We start from the raw sequence: 19477 nt of genomic DNA, 5'->3' as shown, positions 1-19477 counted from the left end.
ATATAGGGATTGAACCCATATCACTGATATGGTACTACATCACAGCCTAACCAATTGAGCTAAACAAAACTGTAACCTGGTATAATCAATCCTTCAGTATCGCCAATGCAGCATAACTTGTTCTGCTGAACTAACCCCTTTGATATGATAACTAATACATCTTATTCAGATTGTACCTTAAAACGTAGTGTTGACACATACAAACGTGTGTAATTACTTGTACAGCAGGCAAAATATTTATTACCATTACTCAATATATTACTACATATGAACCACTTTTAACATGAGATTTCACCAATTAATTTATGCAAATTAAGACCAACTTAAGACCTTTCAGCTTTCTTTAATGAAGCCTTTTGTCTAGCTGTGGGTGTTTCTTGTTCTTTTCTTTGCTGTTGAGCATTATGATCCATCGCAATTTTTTCTGCATATTCCTTTTGTTGTTTCATTGTCCAAAGACTGAAGCCACTGTTGTTTCGATATGGATTTAAGTCAACTATATACTGCACCTTGAATCTGGGATCTGTAGTGGCAGTTGCAGAATCTGTAAGTGCGAAGACTTTGGCTTGAGATCCAGCTTTGGAATCTGTTGTCTGAGAGATCATGCTCTTATTGATTTCTTCAAGTGCAGATTGGGGTCGACACTTTGCGCCTCTAAATTTGACAGCATCCACAAAGCTTACTGCTGATTTTGATCGTTTTATCATTGGTTTTGTTACAAAACATTTCGTGTCCAAACCACTTAATTTGTCTTTCCCTTTAAGTTTTTGCATTTTCAACTCAAAAGGTGCCGTAAGTGTTTTGGCATCAATGCAGTCATCAGTTAGTCCAACAGCATCAACAACATCGCTGATTTTGACAGTAGCCTTCTTCTTTGCTCTATCACTTCCCTTTTTCACTGTGTCTTCAAAAGGACAAAGAAGTCGACCCCAATCTTCTGAAAGTGAATTGTTGTAAAGAGTGTTTATTGACGTTTCGTCAAATTTGAGGTAATTGTGGATAGCATTGACAGTCAAATAAATCTGCTCTGCAGTTTTGGGTTTGTAGAGCCTATGTCTTCTAATGTGCTTTAATGAGTCCTGCTCACTCGCTGACAAAAATCTAGAAACTGCAGACAATGACTCGGACCTTTCACCTGTAAAAAGATCAAAAGTAAGTTAGATGATTGTGTGTGGTACATTAGTGCCTTTTTCTGATTAGAGAGAAATTAGGGTAACTGAAAATAGCACAATCCTGTTACACTTGGATGAGCAGTAATCCAAACCCAGTGATCTCTCTGGCTGGGATTTCCAGCGTGATACAAGTCCCTCCCAACCTCCACAAAGTTATAGCAGCCCTGGATTTTGATGAACCCTGGGTAATTAATTGCCTATGGTCAGGGCTTTTGCCCTTCTAAGGTAGGATGTCCCACCTCAGTTAGATGCCAGCCAGTCAGAGGTCCAGGAGTTCATCAGTCCCAGTCCTGGCATCAGGAGCAGTGGCCACTGCTCAGCCTGCAGCAGGCCCCAGAGCAGCCATGGGAGTTGGAGATTGTCAGTCCTTGGCACTTCCGAGGCAAGAATGTTACTTATAAGCCCAAACCTGGATGTTGTCAAGGTCTTGCTTCATGCTGTTGAGCTGAAGTTGTCTCAGTTCTTTTAATATTACACAAACTCAAGCACAGTCGTTCCCCAGTGTATGCTGACTAAGTCTGAACAGCAGTCTAAGTGCTGCAGTTGTCTTTAAATTCCCAGTTAAAGGGAAAGGGAAAATCAGTGTTCTTTCAGTTCTTGGTCACTGATTGCCTGCTGGAATTGGATTTGTAGTGCTAACAGGATCAGGTTCACTTACAATGATGATGTTCATTACTAAGGCTCACAGGGGATTTCTTTTGAGGTGATATTAAGAGAATCAACCTAGACAAGGAATTTTAATTGTCTACTAACTTAAAACTTTTCTAGAACAGCTGAAACAAAAACATGTCAAAAGAATGGAATCACAACTCTTGGGGCTCTCGTGGCACTGTGTTGTGACCCTATTTTTGAACCAGAAGGCTGGGTTCGAATCTCACTCAAGAAATGTATAATATCATCTCTGAACAGATTGATTAGAAAATATCTGGAATCAAGCTCTAAAAGATCAATACCAACACTGCCAGCACTAGAATGACTAAAACTTGAAATGCATGTTGGGATCAGACTGAAATACTGATAGGACAACTTCTCAATCCTACTTGTAACCTTCAAACAGAAATATAATCAGCTGGCAGGATCCATCTTCAAAGGTACAACTAAGCTGATAGCTCACAGAAGCAAGTTATAACATTGAAATCAAGTAGTTTTATCCATCCATACTTTTTCTAGGTTTGATCTTTGCCAAGGTGATATCTTTAAATTCTAGGGTCTGGATGTCCTGGGTATTTGCCTGAGTGGGAGTGTCTGACAAGTCCTGGTCAGTGACCAGGAACAAACACATCACTGTATCTTCCTTTAATTAGAAGTTTAAAGGCAATTCTAGTCATTATATTGCCACTGTGGCACGTTCAGCTGACTGGGAACCTAACTTTGTACGTGTTTATGTAACATATGCGGCTTCAGGTTAATAGCATTAAGCTGCCAAAAATCTGAGTCAATGTGTGAATTCTAAACTGTCAGCATACACTCTCTAGCCACATGTTCCAGTTGTTCCTTCACTCAGTGTAGGCACTAAAGAAGCCAAAACACTTCCTATTTGTCCCCACTCTAAATTTTACCATTCTATAACAATAACTCACTTGCTTCCCCTCATACAAGCACCCCGTCTTTTATAAAAAAAAAAGTTCATGTGGCTGAGGGCTCCATCATTTTATTTAGAATTGATATCCCTTAGTAGTGAAATAAAAGATCAATTTGCTTCAACCTGGCCCTCAATAATCCTGACCTAACACTGATCAGGACACATCCAAGGCATCGAGGACTTCATTCAAAGATATGACCTTGGCAAAGCTCAAACCAAGAAAGAGCTGTTGTGTGCTCGTAAAACTGTTTTATTCTGATATTGTAGCCTGCTTCTGTTAAAAACAGGTATAGCGCCATCAGAATGGGTCTAGGGAATATAGCAATCTGTATCCCTACACAAAACCAAAGCCACAACCACAAAGGAAAAACTAGGTAACAGAAATCCAAGAATGAAATTTGTTCTAATTCAATTAACTGGCAAACAGAAAGAGGTTAACTTGCATCCTCTAGCCCTGCAATGGCTAAAGGGAGAATCACTCAGTCATACAATAAATTGAGAGGTTTAAAGTTCTGCTCGCTACTTCAGTGACAGCTAAACAGACCAACAGAGAGCCTAATGGCCAGAACAAGCAAACCTGGCAGGGAAGTTCAGAAATTATCCTCGAGTTGTTCTGATCAAGAGCACTTCTTATCAGGTATGAAAGATCATACTAGGACTCTGTATCTAACTTCATACGCCCATTCAGCCCCTCAAAACACCAGTTTAACTGAAATCAAAGTATACAATTGAATGTCAGCTAATCTCCAACATGCCTTGCATCCAATAACACCCCTCCTCCACCCACATTACTTAAGTCTCGCACAAGGTTGTTATCCTGTTGAAAAAAAACCTGTCATTCACACTGTAGTGTCTGGCCCTGAGAGGATACACACTCCATCCTAATGAACAAAGTCAGCAGCAAGCTGATCAAAATGTTAAATGCTTAAAAATGTTAAAAGGGAAGGCAATAGCCCAAGTAGTATTATCACTAGACTTTTAATCCAGAAACTCGGCCTATGTTCTCAGGTTCAAATCCTGGCACAGCAAATGGTGGAATTTGAATTCCAAAAAAAATCTGGAAACTTCAGAATCTACTGATGACCATGAATCCATTGTCGATTGTCAGAAAAACCCAATTGGTTCACTAACGTTCTTCAGGGAAGGAAATCTTCAACTGGATTGGCCTTGATATGACTCTAGACCCACAGCAATTTGGTTGACTCTTACTTGCCCTCTGAAATGGCCCAGCAAGCAACTCACTTGTATCAATTGCAACAATGTCTCAACAAAGAAATGAAACTAGACAACCCACTTGGCATAATCCTAGGCAGCAGAAAGGACAAATGCAAAAACAACCCTGTCGATCCTGCAAAGTCCTCCTTTCTAACGTCTTCAGGCGAGTGCCAAAATTGGGAGAGCTGTCTCACAGACTGGTAAAGCAACAACCTGACATAGTAATACTCAAAGAATCATACCTTACACATAATGTTCCAGACACCACCATCACTGACCCTAGATATGTCCAGCAGAGGTGGGGGCAGAGTGATATACAGTCAGGAGGGAGTTGCCCTGGAGTCCTCAATGTTGAGTCTGGGCACCATGATGTCTTATGACTTCAGGTCAAACATAGGTAACTCCTGCTGATTATCAAGTACTGTCCTCCCTCAGCTGATGAATCAGTACTCCTCCGTGTTGAAGCACACTGGGAGGAAGCACTGAGGGTGGCAAGGGAACAAAATGTGGGTGGTGGATTTCAATATCTACCAGCAAAAGTGGCTCAGCTGCTGATTGAGTTGTTCGATCCTCAAAGACATAGCTGCTAGACTGGGTCTGTGGCAAGTGGTGAGGGAACCAACAAGTGGGAAAACTATATTTGACCTCATTCTTACTAATCCAGATGTGAGGTGAGAGTGACAGCCCTTGACATCAAGACCATATTTGACCAAGTGTGGCATCAAGGAACCCTAGCAAAACTGAGTATCAGCAGCAAACAGTCCAATGATTGGAGTCATACTTTGCACATAAGAAAATGATGGTGGTTGTTGGAAGTCAGTCACCTCAGCTTCAGGACATCTCTGCAGTGTTCCTCAGGGTAGTGTTACAGGCTGAACCAACTTCAGCTGTTTCATTGATGACCTCCCCTTAATCGTAAGGTCAGAAGTGGGGATGTTCACCAATGATTGCACAATGTTCAACACCATTCGTGGCTCCTCAGATACTGAAGCAGTCCATTTTGAAATGCAATAAGATCTGGACAATATCCCGGCATGGGCTGACAAATGGCAAGTAACATTCGCGCCACACACATACCAAGCAGTGACAACTTCAATAAGAGACAATCTAACCACTGCCCCTTGACATTCAATTATGTTACCATCACTGAATCTTCCACTAGCAACATCCTTGGGGTTACTAATGACCAGAAGCTTAACTGGACTCGCCATATAAACGCAACAGCTACAAAAGTCGGTCAGAGGCTAGGAATACTGCAGCAACTGACTCACCTCCTGACTGCCCAAAGCTTGTCCACCATCTCCAAGGAACAAGTCAAGTATGATGGAATACTCCCCACTTGCCTAGATGAGTGTAGATCCTACAACACTTAATAATCTTGACACCATCCAGGTCAAAGTAGCCTGCTTGATTGGCACTACATCCACAAGCATCCACTCCCTCCATCACTGACACTCAGTCTCAGCAGTGTGCACTATCTACAAAATGCACTCCAAAAATTCACCCAAGCTCCCCAGAAAGCACCTTTCAAACCCATGAACACTTCCATCTAGAAAGACAATAGCAGCAGAAACACCACCATCTGCAAGATCCATTCCAAGCCACTGAGCAACCTGACATGGAAATATATCATCATTCATTCATTGCCGCTAGGTCAAAATCCTGGAATTCCATCTTTAAGGGTATTGTGAGTCAACCTATAGCATGTGGACTGCAGCAGTTCAAGAAGGCAGTTCATCACTGCTTTCTCAAGGATAACTGGGAACGGGTAGTAAATGCTGGCCAGCCAGCAATGTCCATATCCACGAGTGAATACAAAAAAAGATCAACTATGAAACATACAAATTCACTTCTTCCATCCTAGCTTTCCCAACCTCAATCTATAAATCCTGTATTCCCAATAAAGCCACAAGTACTCCTTTTTCTCAGATCTTTGTAAAACAATGTGCAAGGTCTACAATAATAAAATGAAGTAAACCCTTTCCCACCTTTTAGAATCTCGAATGATACATTTCAAATAAGGATGAATCCGAGAATGAGTGACAGCCCCCTATTCAAGATGAGAGATGGGGAGCAGGTTGTCACGGCAACCGACACAACATTTTTTTTTAATACATGCAGTTAAAATGTATTTGAATCAAAATGCACAATAATTTATGTATAATTTTCAGAACAAGCAGAAAAGTATCAACAGAATGAAGCCTCTTCTATGAGAACTCACTATACAAAATTCTGGATTCTGCATCCTGTCTTAAACGTTCTTGTGTGAGCATTTCTGAACTGCTCACGTACGCTGAGAGTGGCTTCAAAAGGAATCCTGACTGCAGGCTAATGTGCGGTGCACTGTGATGTCGAAATTGGGATTCCCTCAAGTTGAGAGCTTTCATGGAGTCTGATTGAATCCCTACCAAAGAGTAACAGAAAAGAAGATAGTATTGACACAGAATGTCTTTAACGTCAAATTATACACAACATTCAAACTGTTTCTACAGCTTGTCTATGTTCTGCTTCTGGTGCACTGGAAGTCAAAGCAATCTAATCTGTTGTGTTTCCAACTAATGGCATCACTGGTCAAGTCAGATTCCAGAACAAAACTTGATTTGACAGATCATAAGTTTTAGTTTTTCTTTTTGTTTACCATGGAGGGTAGACAGAGAACAAATTCACTGGAGGCTGATCAAAGTGACTTTGTGGCTTTTGAAAAAAAAGTTAGACGTTCATGTAACTGAAATCCAAGTAAACAAAAAGCACCTGAGCCACCACCACAAATACCACTGCTGAAGATATGTTATAAAGAAATATATTTAGTGTTATGGAAACAACTATCTTAGAATCTTTTGCAATTACTTACTCTGTGCTGCTTTCATGCATCTGGCTGACAAGAACCGTGCATGGTGGAACAGACCATCTTTTGAAAACTTCTCCTGTCTATGGTAGATCTTTTCATTGGTTGAACCAATTCTTCTCATCCGCTGAGCACGGACATAACTGTACGGCTGTTTCCTCAGTGGTGCCATTTTAAATTTGTCCTGTGGTGCTATCACTTCAAGGAGTGCTGCTGGTGCTGTGTAATCCCATACAATATCTTCAAACTGAAATTTCACCACATTGGACACTGTGTTTATCACCATCCTAGATAACACAACAAAATAATCTGTGATCATCTTAAAGAGACAAAGTAATACATTTTATCTATAAAATCTCCACAATTTGGCTAGGATGGCTAGGAAAATATCCATGCATAATTCACAGACTGCTGAAGGCTCAGTTAACAGACTGATCATTATCTGGCATCTTCACAATTCCTTGATCGCTGAAGCGGTTCATATCCACATGCAGCAAAACCCAGGTAACATTTAGGCTTGGGCATGTGCCATTCATGCTATACAATATCTTGCCATGACCATTTCCATCAAGGGAAAATCTAGATATCTCTGCTTGATATTCAACAATGGCTGAATCCTCCACTATCAACATTTGGGGATTACCGTTGACCAGACTTTTAACTTGAACAGTCATATAAATGCAGTGGCTGCAACAGCAGGTCATCAGCTTGGAATTCTGCAGTAAGTAACACTTCCTGAGTCCTCAAAGTCCACCACCTACAATGTACAAGTCAGTAGTATGATGGGATACCCTCCACTTGCCTTGAGCTCTAAAGACTGACATTCACCTCTTAAACACAAATGTCCAAGTGACAGCACTGGATGAAATAAAGCACAATTGGACAAGACAGAGCAATGGTGAATGGCTTCATAAGCACCTTAGTCAATAACTATAATGTGTACCTTTATTAAAAGAGTAAAATTTATGGATATACTTGCGCAGAAGTCTAAAAATTTGGGTGCTATTTGGGTGTTAAACGCAGGAGTCATTTTTGGTGGATTGTACTGTTGCTCACTTTTTGGAGCATTTTAACCTGCTCTGACACGGTTCCTATCTCTAGCGTCCTTTATCTACAATGTCCTGAAATGGAGGATGATGAACATACCAAACACTGCCCTGATACAGTCCCAAATGAAAGGCTGTGGAAACTGAGGTGATGGTTTTCACTGTGACACAAAGAGGAACATCTCATCTTGCTGGGTACAGACTATAAAGCTCTGACTTACAGAGAGATTTGGAGAGGGGCCTGATAACAGCTGATGCAGCACTAAGGAGAGGACAAGACAATTTTTATGTTAACCTCCAAGCAGAATGCTGATAAGAATGGATTCCCTATGTGAAGAGAAAAGACCTCTATAGATTTAAATACCAAAGAGTTGCCAGAGGGTGCCTTGCTGCTGGGAGTCTATTCAGTAGTAGGAGGTGGAATGAATGTATATTTAACGAAACCCAGAAGACTTAATTTTGTGTGACAGGGAGAAGGGATCTTGTTGGAAAGCCAAGAGGAGTTTTGGATTTCTTTCCACACTGTTGCATTTCAGCCGAAGTGTAGCATAACACATAAACACATTATGCAATTTTTGGTTGTGTTACTTGGTGAATAGTTTAATACGTTAGTTGCTTTACAAGTCATGTTTAATAATGTTGATTTTAGATTGTTACATTAAAAGTCTTAAACATGAACTCGCGTCCTTCAATCACTGGCAAATGCATATCTCATTTTAAAGGTTATTGGTTGTTATTGGAGAATGCAACACTCAAATGATGGAGATAAAAAATCAATCATATTACATTAGTATCAAATTGCCTGTTCACCAGAAAACTGTGATACTTTATACTGGTTTTAAATATTGCTGATGGTTATTTTTCAAATTCTTTAGCAATGTGGTAGGAGGAATTAAATTTGGGAACTGTATATGGAAAAGTCACAGTATAAGGATTCAGGGTAGACAACTTAAAATGAAGATGAGGAGACATTTCTTCACCCAAAGAATGGTGAGCCTATGGAATTCATTACCACAGGAAGTAGTTGATGCCAAAACTTTGAAGGTATTCAAGAGGCGACTAGATATAGCACTTGGGGTCAATGAGATCAAAGGTTATGGGGAGAAAGCAGGATTAGGCTATTGAGTTGGACGATCAGCCATCATTGTGAAGAATGGTGGAGCAGGTTGGAAGGGCCAAATGGCCTCCTCCTGCTCCTATGTTCTGTGTAATATACAGATATTTTGATTTATTTTAGCCCAAAATCAGTCACTGTTTTTAAAGGATATTGCTGCTTACAGTGTTGCTAAACTAATTACATGTTGGGATATTCCAACTGTTTGAAAAATTAATGCCAAAGTAATGGCAAAGCTATGGAGGTAAAAGTGAATTTTAAAAATCACAATAGAATTACAGTAAAACAATTAATGCCTTTAATGAAGACAGGTTACTAAGATCAAATAGCTCAAGTTTGACTGACTTTGTTCTTTAGGGTGATGGCATTTGGCATGAGATTTGCAGAAGGGAGATTGGAAACAGATGTCAAATTTCCTTCTCACTTTCCATCCAATATTCTAATAAACTATTCTACATCTATTAGATATGCAGGTGTTTAAACTTGATTTTAGCAAAAACAGAGTGCGGGGCTTTGTCTTTTGATCTACAAGGTCAGCTTCAGATATCAGCTGTGGCTCAACCAGTTGCACTTTGGACTTTAATTTCAGAAGCCTGTGCATACTGGTCCCCCTCCAGGACATGACACAATGATCAGGCTTGACAATCCTGTGCAGTACTGAGGGGGTGCTGCCTTTTGGATGAGATGTTGAACCAAGCCCCCATCTATCCTCTCAAGTGAATGGGAAAGACCTCATGGGACGATGTAGAAGAGATCCTGAATAAGACTTGTCCTTTAACCAGCATTGCAAACAAACCCAAATTACGTTGTCATTATTACATTGCTATTTGTAGGAGCTTAATCTGTGCAGATACCATGCCATATTTCCCATGTTACAAGAGTAATTACACTTGCAAAGTATTTGATTGGCTGTAATGTGCTTTGGGGACATCCTGTAGTCTTGAAAAGTGCTATGTAAATAATCATCTTTCTTTCAAGGTGCTGTAAGAGGGCTATTTCTAATTGTTTGAGAGCCAAAATGTATATTGAAGCTAGCAAAGTGCAATGTAACACATTTAGATTTGAACAATTTGCTACACGTGTACCTATTTCCAGAAATATGTAGGGAAAGCACAGGATCTCCTTGGCCAGTTGCTCTCATCACTCTCAGACAGGTACTGTTCAATATGTCAAAAATACGGATCTTTCCGTCTCCGCATCCGCTGATCACACGGAGGTAAACAAACTGCAGACACAGCACTTCCCTAGAGAACAACATTGCCACAAATTGGATTCTAACGTCTCCAACTGACATTTTGTAGTGTCAAAGTCTAGAGTATATTAAAACAAATGTAATAACTTTAATCTCAAAGTCTAGTGGCATAGGTGACAAATTACAATGCTACAAATGTGAAACCAGAATCCAACTGCCCCAGCCCCACTAGTTTCTGGTTCTAAAGGGGGCAGAATGAGGGGTTCGTCAGCAGTTACCCTACATAAGGTGGACCCATCATCAGAACCTTCTAAGGAAACTCTAGGCCTTCACCTTAACAATGTTTCTCCCACATGACTGTGTTCATACACCTTGAGAAACTGAGCAGATAAAAGCAGGAGTGAAGTATCATCTCCTTCAGCTAAGTGGGTAGCTAACTCTACAGCAGTCCTTGTGGGCCAGGAGGAGTAGGAATGCCTTGCTATCCCAACAAGCTAACCTGGACGTACCTGCCCCTTGACCGCTTCCCTTTCATTCAATCCTTATTCTGTTTAACCCTTATAACCAGAACTCCAATTCTACTCTACCTCCCACTAAACCTTTTAGTCATTCCCCACTGCACCCCCCCACCCCACCCCAACTCCCATGAGATGCCCTGCCTCCCTGCACTGGTCACAGTCTCTCTCTACCTCCAATGCTGCTCCTCCAATGTGTTTTCTGACTACTTGAAATAGGTAGTTAGTAAATGGAGGGCGTAAAATAATTGCTGTTGGGTTCTATACAGAATTCAATCCCTCAGGACTCCAAACACACAGCCTTGTAAATATCAAGATCATAACACCATAATACCTTCTAGTCTTCAAACGGCTTACTGTTATTACAGTAAAAAATACACTTAATTAGAATTCTTTAAATTGCCTTTCCCATCTGATTTGTTGGTTTTGCTTTTCTTTAGATCTTGATTGGTCAACTAGTGAAACAAAGAACATACTAAATAAAACTAGCTTCAAGTAAAATCAAGACAAGGTTAAATTTCCTGTATGTGAAGCAAATGTTGGAACTTCTAAAGTTTCACTTCCTTCATCTCTTGGAGTTTACTCAAGCAATGTGATTTTTCTGTGATATTTAATTGAATTAATTTACAATGGTGAGGAAACCCCTGGTGCTGAACAGGGGAGAAATAGAGGAATATTAGGGGAACTACAGGGATAGAGAGCATGTTGTATGAAGGAGACGCATGTGAGACAGAGAAACAGCTTGAAATCCTGTTGAGCTGGTATTGAGAGAAAGCAAATGAGGCTTCTCCCCAAAAGAGGCTGGGGGCAAGGTCATAGTACGAAGGTGGGAACCCATGATGTAATGGGTAAAGACAGACCTGTTGAGAGATTGGGAGTGAAACAGAACGAATGAGATTTTCTTGTGAAACCAGAAAATGAGGAGGAAGCCAGCAAATCAGACTTTATTGAAGGGAATTGAGGGGAAAAACTGTTCAGGAGAAGATGAAGAGATTAGCTGTGTTATGGAGACTATGCTGCTGGGAAAGTGGGAATGATTAGGAAGCTCATATTTTGCCATGGGCAAAAGATTTCCTATCCAGCAGCATTTTGGATGTCATCTTACTGCATGGAGACTAAGTTGGAAATAGGCCAATAATGAAAGGAAGAATGAGAGAGATTTGGAAGCAACATGTGACAGACAGATAGAGCTGTGATTCCAAAACCAGTGGATCAGTTCTAACCTTGCAGTCCTGCCACATCCAGTGTAGATGGTGGTGGGCAATTTAGTAACTCACTGGAGGAGAAAGTTCGGCAAATACCCCGATTCTCAACGATAAGGTAGCCTAGTACTTCAGTGCAACAAACAATGAAGAAGTATTCAAATGGGCGGCTCACTGGTTAGCACTACTGCCAGGGACCTGGGTTTGATTCCACCCTTGGGCATCTAACTGTGTGGTGTTTGCACATTCTCCTTGTGTCTGTGTGGGTTTCTTCCAGGTGCTCCAGTTTCCTCCCACAGTCTAAAAATGTGCAGGTTAGATAGATGAGCCATTGCGAAATTGCCATTAGCATCCAGCGATGTGCAGGCTAGGTGGATTAGCCATGGGAAATGCAGGGTTATAGGTATAGGATAGGGGGTGGGTTTGGGTGGTATGCTCTTCAGAGGGTCAGTGTGAACTCGACAGGCCGAATAGCCTGCCTCCACACAGTAGGGATTCTATGATTCATATTCAGCTACAAGTGGAATGTCTCAGCCTCCTCCTGAGGTCAGCAGCACAGATCCCAATTTTCGACTAATTCAATTCACTTTACTTGGTATCAAGAAACAATTGGATACTGCAAAGGCTCTTGCTTCCAACTCTCTCACATTCTTCTTCCTTTCAATCTTGGCCTGTTTCTAATTTGTGCTATAGAAATAACTGCAGTCTTAGCCAAGCTTTTCCAGGACAGTTACAACATCAACCTCTGCTTGGCATTATCTAAAATTACTTAGGTCTGCCCTGTCCACAAAAAAGCTAGACAAATCCAACCCAGTCTATTATCACCCCATCCGTCTAATTTTGATTGGAAGGGGTCCATGGAATTTCCTCACAGCTCACTGAAATGATCTTTTCCTAAAATAAATTAAACAGAGAGTATTGATGGATATTTTCCCCACGGCTGGTACCTCTGCCTCACTGAAACTATTCCTCTGCTGCCCTGGCTGAGGTTGACTTATCAATTACAGACAAAGAATGGAACCTTGGAGTATTGTCATTGAACAATGAACAATTGCCACAAATAGCAAGTTGAAAAGAACCTTTTCAATCTGACCACTGGAATTCAGAATAAATCTGTTGCAGGAACTTGTATCACCCTCTTATTTCCTTGGAGCGGGGTTTTCAAATAAAACTATAAGTATTATCATTGGGGCAGCACGGTGGCTCAGTGGTTAGCACTGCTGTCTCACAGCACCAGGGACCCATGTTTGATTTTACCCTCAGACGTGTGTGTGTGTGTGGAGTTTGCGCATTCTCCCCATTATTTGCCTGGGTTTCCTCCCACAGTCCAAAGATGTGCAGGTTAGGTAGATTGGCCATTGCTAAATTGCCCATAGTGTCCACGGATGTATAGGCTAGGTGGATTAGCCATGTGGAATGCAGGATTACAGGGATAGGGTAGAGGGAGGATCTGGGTAGACTGCTTCTTCAGAGGGTTGGTGTGAACTCAATGGGCCAAATTGCCTGCTTCCACGCTATAGGGATTCTATGTTTATATTCACATTGCTACATACAGAAGTTCACTTAAAAAACTGCAGTTCTGAGTAGGACTCACACTCGTGCAATAGGAATATTCAAATTTTCTTATGCAGAACCATCCCGTTTGTAAATTTGTAGACAATTGAATGTGTTAGTGAAGGTATAACCAGTGTCATCACAATGGACATACAAATGGCTTGTTCAAATTACAATCAAGGCTTTCTCTGATTCTGATGTGTTTTTTTTTAAGGCTTTCATTTAAAAAAAAACCTCTTAGTATCTCATGCTTTAATACAAAATGGGAAGAATATGTTATCTTGTATTGAAACATGAGGATTCAGAAATAGAAATTAAATCTGGTTTGCTACACATCAGGGTCATTTACCCCTTGTTGACATGGGATATTTATGATGTTAGTGCTTGGGGTAAATAGACAATATTTATGTCTTATTTCCAGTTGAGTTACTTACTGTGGATGCTTGAAAGTCAATAAACAGTCACTAAATTTCCCCATCATACTCCACACCTTAACACATTTATCCTTGCTTCCACTGATCAAATGCCATTGGTCAAAAGACAAACATGTGATTGAATTTATATGACCAGTCAGAACCTGAATAATCCAAAACGAAAATCCATTTTAATTCAAAGAAAGTTGTGTAACCAGGCCAACCTTGCAAAATAGGACAGAATGAATTTAAACAGTCAGGGTTACACATAGCACAGTGAATAAAGCAGAATGTCTAGTTCCCTGCTCTACCTATCATCTGTCTCATTCTGGATGAACCTTTTTGTCCTTCTGAATTTCTTTTTATTTGAGAATAACAATTAAGGAAGATGTTCTAGTTTCATACTTAAAGAATGCACAAGATTGCCATCTGTGAGGAAAACAGAAAATGCTGCAAAATACTCAGCGGGTCAGGCAGAATCTGTGAAGACAAAAGCAGAGTTCATGGGCAAAATTTTATCAGCCCTTTGGCAACAGGCCAGAAAGTGGAAGGGCTGGAAAAGTTGGTCATGGGGGAGTGGGGTGCCACTATGTCATTTTGCTAATGGCCAAAGGCTGGCAGTATGTCCCACCCACGTAGAGACGCCACCCTACAGGAGTCCGATTGAGTCACTTGAGTAGCCAATTAAAGGCCTCTTGCCTCCTCGACCAACAGGCCTTTTTGTCCATGTTAGTGCACTGTGGGAGTGGTTGTTTGAAATCTATTTTTTTTAAATTCAATTTGTGGAATGTGGGCATCGCTTGCTAGCCAGCATTTATTGCCCGTCTCTAGTTGTCCTTGAGAAGGTGGTGATGAGCTGCCTTCTTTGAACTGCTACAGTCCACCTGCTGTGCCACTAGGGAGGAAATTCCAGGATTTTTGACCCAGCGACAGTAAAGGAACAGCGATATATTTCCAAGTCATGATGCTGGGTGGCTTGAGGGGAACCTGAAGGTGGTGGTGTCCCCATATATCTGTTGCCCTTGTCCTTCTAGATAGAAATGGTTGTGGGTTTGGAAGGTGCTGTCTGAGGATCTTTGGTGAATTTCTGCAGTGCATCTTGTAGATAGTACACACTGCTGCTACTGAGTGTCGGTGGTGGAGAGAATGAATGTTTGTGGAAGTAGTGCCAATCAAGCGGGCTGCTTTGTCCTGGATGGTGCGAAGCTTCTTGAATGTTGTTGGGGCTACATTCACCCAGGCAAGTGGGGAGTATTCCATCACACTCCTGACTTGTGCCTCATAGATGGTGGACAGGCTTTGAGGAATCAGGAGGTGAGTTTCTCACCACAGCATTCCTAGCCTCTGACCTGCTCTTGTAGCCACTATGTTTATGTGGTGAGAGCAGTTGAGTTTCTGGTCAATGATAAATCCCAAGATGTTGCTAGTGGGGGAATTCAGTGATGGTAACACCATTGAATGTCAAGGGGCAGTGGTTAGATTGTCTCTTATTGGTGATGGTCATTGTCTGGCATTTGTGTGGCGTGAATGTCACTTGCCACTTGTCAACCCAAGCCTGGATATTGTTCAGAACTTGTTGCATTTGGTCATGGACTGCTTCAGTATCTAAGGAGTCATGAATGGTACTGAACATTGTACAATCATTGGCAAACATCCCCGCTTCTGATGGAGGGAAGTTCATTGATGAAGCAGCTGAAAATGGTTGGGCCAAGGACACCACCCTGAGAAACTCCTGCAGAGATTTCCTGGAGCTAAGACAACTGACCTCCAACAACCATGACCATCTTTCTATGTGTCAGGTATAACTCTAGCCACTGGAGAGACTGCCCCCTTATTCCCATTGATTCCAGTTTTGCTAGGGCTCCTTGATGCCACACTCAGTCGAATGAGGCCTTCATGTCAAGGGCTGTCACTCTCACCCCACCTTTGTAATTCAGCTCTTTTGTCCATGTTTGAACCAAGGCTGTAATGAAGTCAGGAGCTGAGTGGCCCTGGCGGAACACAAACTGGGCATCACTGAGCAGGTTATTTCTGAGCAGCTGCTGCTTGATAGCACTGTTGATGACACCTTCCATCACTTTACTGATGATCGAGAGGAGACTGATGGGGCAGTAATTAGCTGGGTTGGATTTGTCCTGCTTTTTGTGTACAGGACATACCTGGGTAATTTTCCACATTGTTGGGTAGATGCCAGTGTTGTAACCATACTGGAATAGTTTGGCTAGGGGAGCAGCAAGTTCTGGAGCACAAGTCTTCAGTGCTATTGCTGGAATATTGTCAGGGCCTGTAGCCTTTGCAGTATCCAGTGCCTCCAACCGTTTCTTGATATCATGTGGGGTGAATCGAATTGGCTAAAGACAGATATCTGTAATGCTGGGGACCACTGGAGAAGGCCAAGATGGATCGTCCACTTGGCACTTCTGGTTGAAGATTGCTGCGAAAGCTTCAGCCTTATCTTTTGCACTGATGTGCTGGGCTCTTCCATCATTGTGAATGGGGATATTTGTGGAGCCTCCTGCTCCAGTGAGTTGTTTAATTGTCCACCACCATTCACGACCGGATGTGGCAGGACTGCAGAGCTTCGATCTGATCCGTTGGTTGTGGGATCGCTTAGCTCTGTCTATCACTTACTGCTTTTGCTGTTTGGTGTGCAAGTAATCCTGTTTGGTGGCTCCATCAGGTTGACACCTCATGTTCAGGTATGCCTGGTACTGCTCCTGGCATGCCCTCCTGCACACTCCATTGAAACAAAGTTGATCCCCTGGTTTGGTGGTAAAGATTGAGTGGGGGATATGCTGGGCCACAAGGTTACATACTGTGCTGGAGTACAATTCTGCTGCTGTTGATGGCCCACAGCGCCTCATGGATGCCCAGTTTTGAGTTGCTAGATCTGTTCAAAGTCTGTCCCACTTAGCACAATGATAGTGCCACACGACACAATGGAGGTTATTCTCAATGTGAAGGTGGGACTTCGTCTCCACAAGGACTATATGTTGGTCACTCTTACTGATACTGTCATACACCTGGCAGATTGATAAGGATGAGGTCAAGTATATCTTTCCCTCTTGTTGGTTACCTCACCACCTGCCACAGACCCAGTCTAGCAGCTATGTCCTTTAGGACCCGTCCAGCTCGAACTGTAGTACTGCTGCCGAGCCAGTCTTGATGGTGGACATTGAAATCCCCCACCCACAATACATTTTGTGGCCTTGCCATCCTCAGTGCCTCCCCCAAGTGTTGTTCAACATGGAGGAGTACCGATTCATCAGCTGAGGGAGGATGGTGCATGATAATCAGCAGGAGGTTTCCTTGCCTGTGTTTAACCTGGAGCCATAAGATTTCATGGGCCCGGAGTCAAAATTGAGGACTGCCTCCTGGCTGCATACGACAGCACCGCCACCTCCACTGGGAGGATATATCCAGGGATGGTGATGGTGGCATCTGAGACATTGTCTATAAGGTATGATTCCGTGAGCATGACTATGTCAGGCTGTAGATTGCTTAGTCTGTGAGACAGCTCTCCCAATTTTGACACCAACCCAGATGTTAGTGAGGAGGACTTTGCAGGGTTAACAGGGCTGTTTCTGCCATTGTCTTTTCTGGTGCCTTGGTCGATGCCAGGTGATCCATCAGGTTTCATTTCTTTGAGACTTTTTAGTGATTGGTAAAATTGAATGGCTTGCTAGGCCATTTCAGAGGGCAGTTGAGAGTGAACCACATTGCTGTGGGTCTGGAGTCACATGTAGGCCAGACCAGATGAGGATGGCAGTTTCCTTCCCTGAAGGACATTAGTGAACCAGATGGGTTTTTCTGACAATCAACAATGATTTTATAGTCATCAGTAGATTTTTAATTCCAGAATTTGTCTTTCCACCATCCGCCATGGCAAGATTTGAACCTGCGTCCCCAGAACATTACCTGGGTCCCTGGATTAAGAGTTTAGCGTTAATGCCACTTGCAGCCCTCGGAATGACTCTGACTAGCGGCGGTGCTGTCGAGCCCTCTGATTGAGCCAGCAGCCTTTAGGGCTTGGTCATCATTCTTATGTTCCAACCATGCCACTGGGAATATGACCACTGGGTTTACCACTGGTCAAATCAAGGATACCTCCTGTTTTTGGTTCCACCTACGTCTTCAGCAGAAGTGTTCGTATTGATTACTTTTCATCTTATTCTCCCATAGCAGATTGACTCTTCAATAACACAAGGGAAATTTTAACTCTCTTAAAATAAACTGAGGAACTGCTACTAAATGGACACGGTAAACATACTGGCTGCTTGAACCATTTTGTTTGGGCGTTTCCCTGAATGGGTGGCTAAGTCCTGCCTGAATGAAGCAGGAGCCTTGCTGGCCTCTACGGAATGGGTCCTGTGATACAACGATGGCATTTGAATGGCCTTTTGACAAGGAAGTCCACAGTTTACTCTGTTCTGCCAGCTGTTAAAGCCAATTGCAGGAGTAGAATCAGCCTATTAAAAGGTATGATTTTAATAATTTACCATCAATTCTATACAAATGAAGTGGCTGAGTGCCACCTGGGCTGCAACCTCTCCCACCAGCCCACCTTGAATGATGATTGGCATCACAACTGGATCTGCAGTTTGGTGGGAATATGTGCCAGCTCAGAGCCACGAGCTCTATGGGACTGCCTGCTTGATGCCATTTGCTTACCCCATGTAGGTTACTGAGGTACTCTTGGCAGGTTCTGTAGCTAGATACCCACAATTTGACTTTACCTCAGTGACCATCCCTTTGCTGACCAAAGCCACTGCTTAAATTGCCAGTTACTTGTTGATACATACTTTGAGGATCTTGCAGCGTTTTGTATAGTTAGGTGGCACTACACATTGTGCATTGACCAGGATAAGGTCATTGTTTCACAGGAATGTTTTTCTAAGCAGACAACTCGTTGTGTACGTGTTCTGGGTGAAGTTATGGAGTATATACACCTTAAGGAATTGGGGGTCTTCTGTTACAGTGGTAGTGTCCCTATCTCTGAGCAAGGAAGCTTGGGTTCAAGACCTGCCTGTTCCAGAAGTGTGTAATAATATCTCAAACAATTTGTTTGAAATATATCTGTAGTCATAATGGATAGTTAAGTAGCTAGGGATGCGCCATGTTTCATAGTTAATCTTTGCTTAATGCAGATCAGGATAAGTATAAGTTGATCCCACATTCCAATACTTTCCCAGCACCAGGCAGAGCCTGTGCATTAATCCTTCTATTCTCATCTCCCACTAGGATCCCCCTTTCTCACTATGAAGCATAGGACATTGAAGCAGAAAGGGAACTGGAGATAACAATGAAGGTATATTTAGTAGCTTCACATTATTCTTCTCTGAATACCTTGACTAATGAAGGAGGTTCAATGTTCCAGACATGGATCATTCCTTTCTCACAGCCGCTCACCACGTGTATTGCATTAATAGCCACTGACAGAACTGATTTGTCATGCTTGAAGGTCTGAAAACAGTTTTCTTTCTGAAGGTCCCACACTGACATCAAAGCAAAAAAAAGACATCATGAAGTACAAGGTGCAAATATCTACCAGCTCCAGTAGAAGCAAGACATCCATTTGAAAATGCTCTGTAATGAACAGGATTTCAGATTGATTGGGACTTCCATAG

At 42.1% G+C, this 19477-nt stretch overlaps 1 protein-coding gene across 1 annotated transcript in view; it reads right to left on the bottom strand.

The window, feature by feature from the left end:
- Window positions 1-278: 278 nt before the first annotated feature.
- Window positions 279-19477, bottom strand: part of fbxw10 (F-box and WD repeat domain containing 10) — a 57304-nt gene continuing 38105 nt past the window's right edge. The window contains exons 9-14 of the mRNA XM_048611124.1: window positions 19197-19345; window positions 13872-14014; window positions 10060-10218; window positions 6821-7101; window positions 6191-6373; window positions 279-1135 (exon numbers count right to left, since the gene is read on the bottom strand). Coding sequence (XP_048467081.1) covers window positions 324-1135; window positions 6191-6373; window positions 6821-7101; window positions 10060-10218; window positions 13872-14014; window positions 19197-19345 — 1727 coding nt within the window. The 3' untranslated portion in view covers window positions 279-323. The remainder of the gene's footprint in view (window positions 1136-6190; window positions 6374-6820; window positions 7102-10059; window positions 10219-13871; window positions 14015-19196; window positions 19346-19477) is intronic.

Source organism: Rhincodon typus, chromosome 23, assembly GCF_021869965.1.
Source record: "Rhincodon typus isolate 14 chromosome 23, sRhiTyp1.1, whole genome shotgun sequence".
Taxonomy (NCBI): Eukaryota; Metazoa; Chordata; class Chondrichthyes; order Orectolobiformes; family Rhincodontidae; genus Rhincodon; species Rhincodon typus.
The sequence above is the reverse complement of the archived record's forward strand: the minus strand, read 5'-3'. Positions and strand labels throughout refer to the sequence as shown.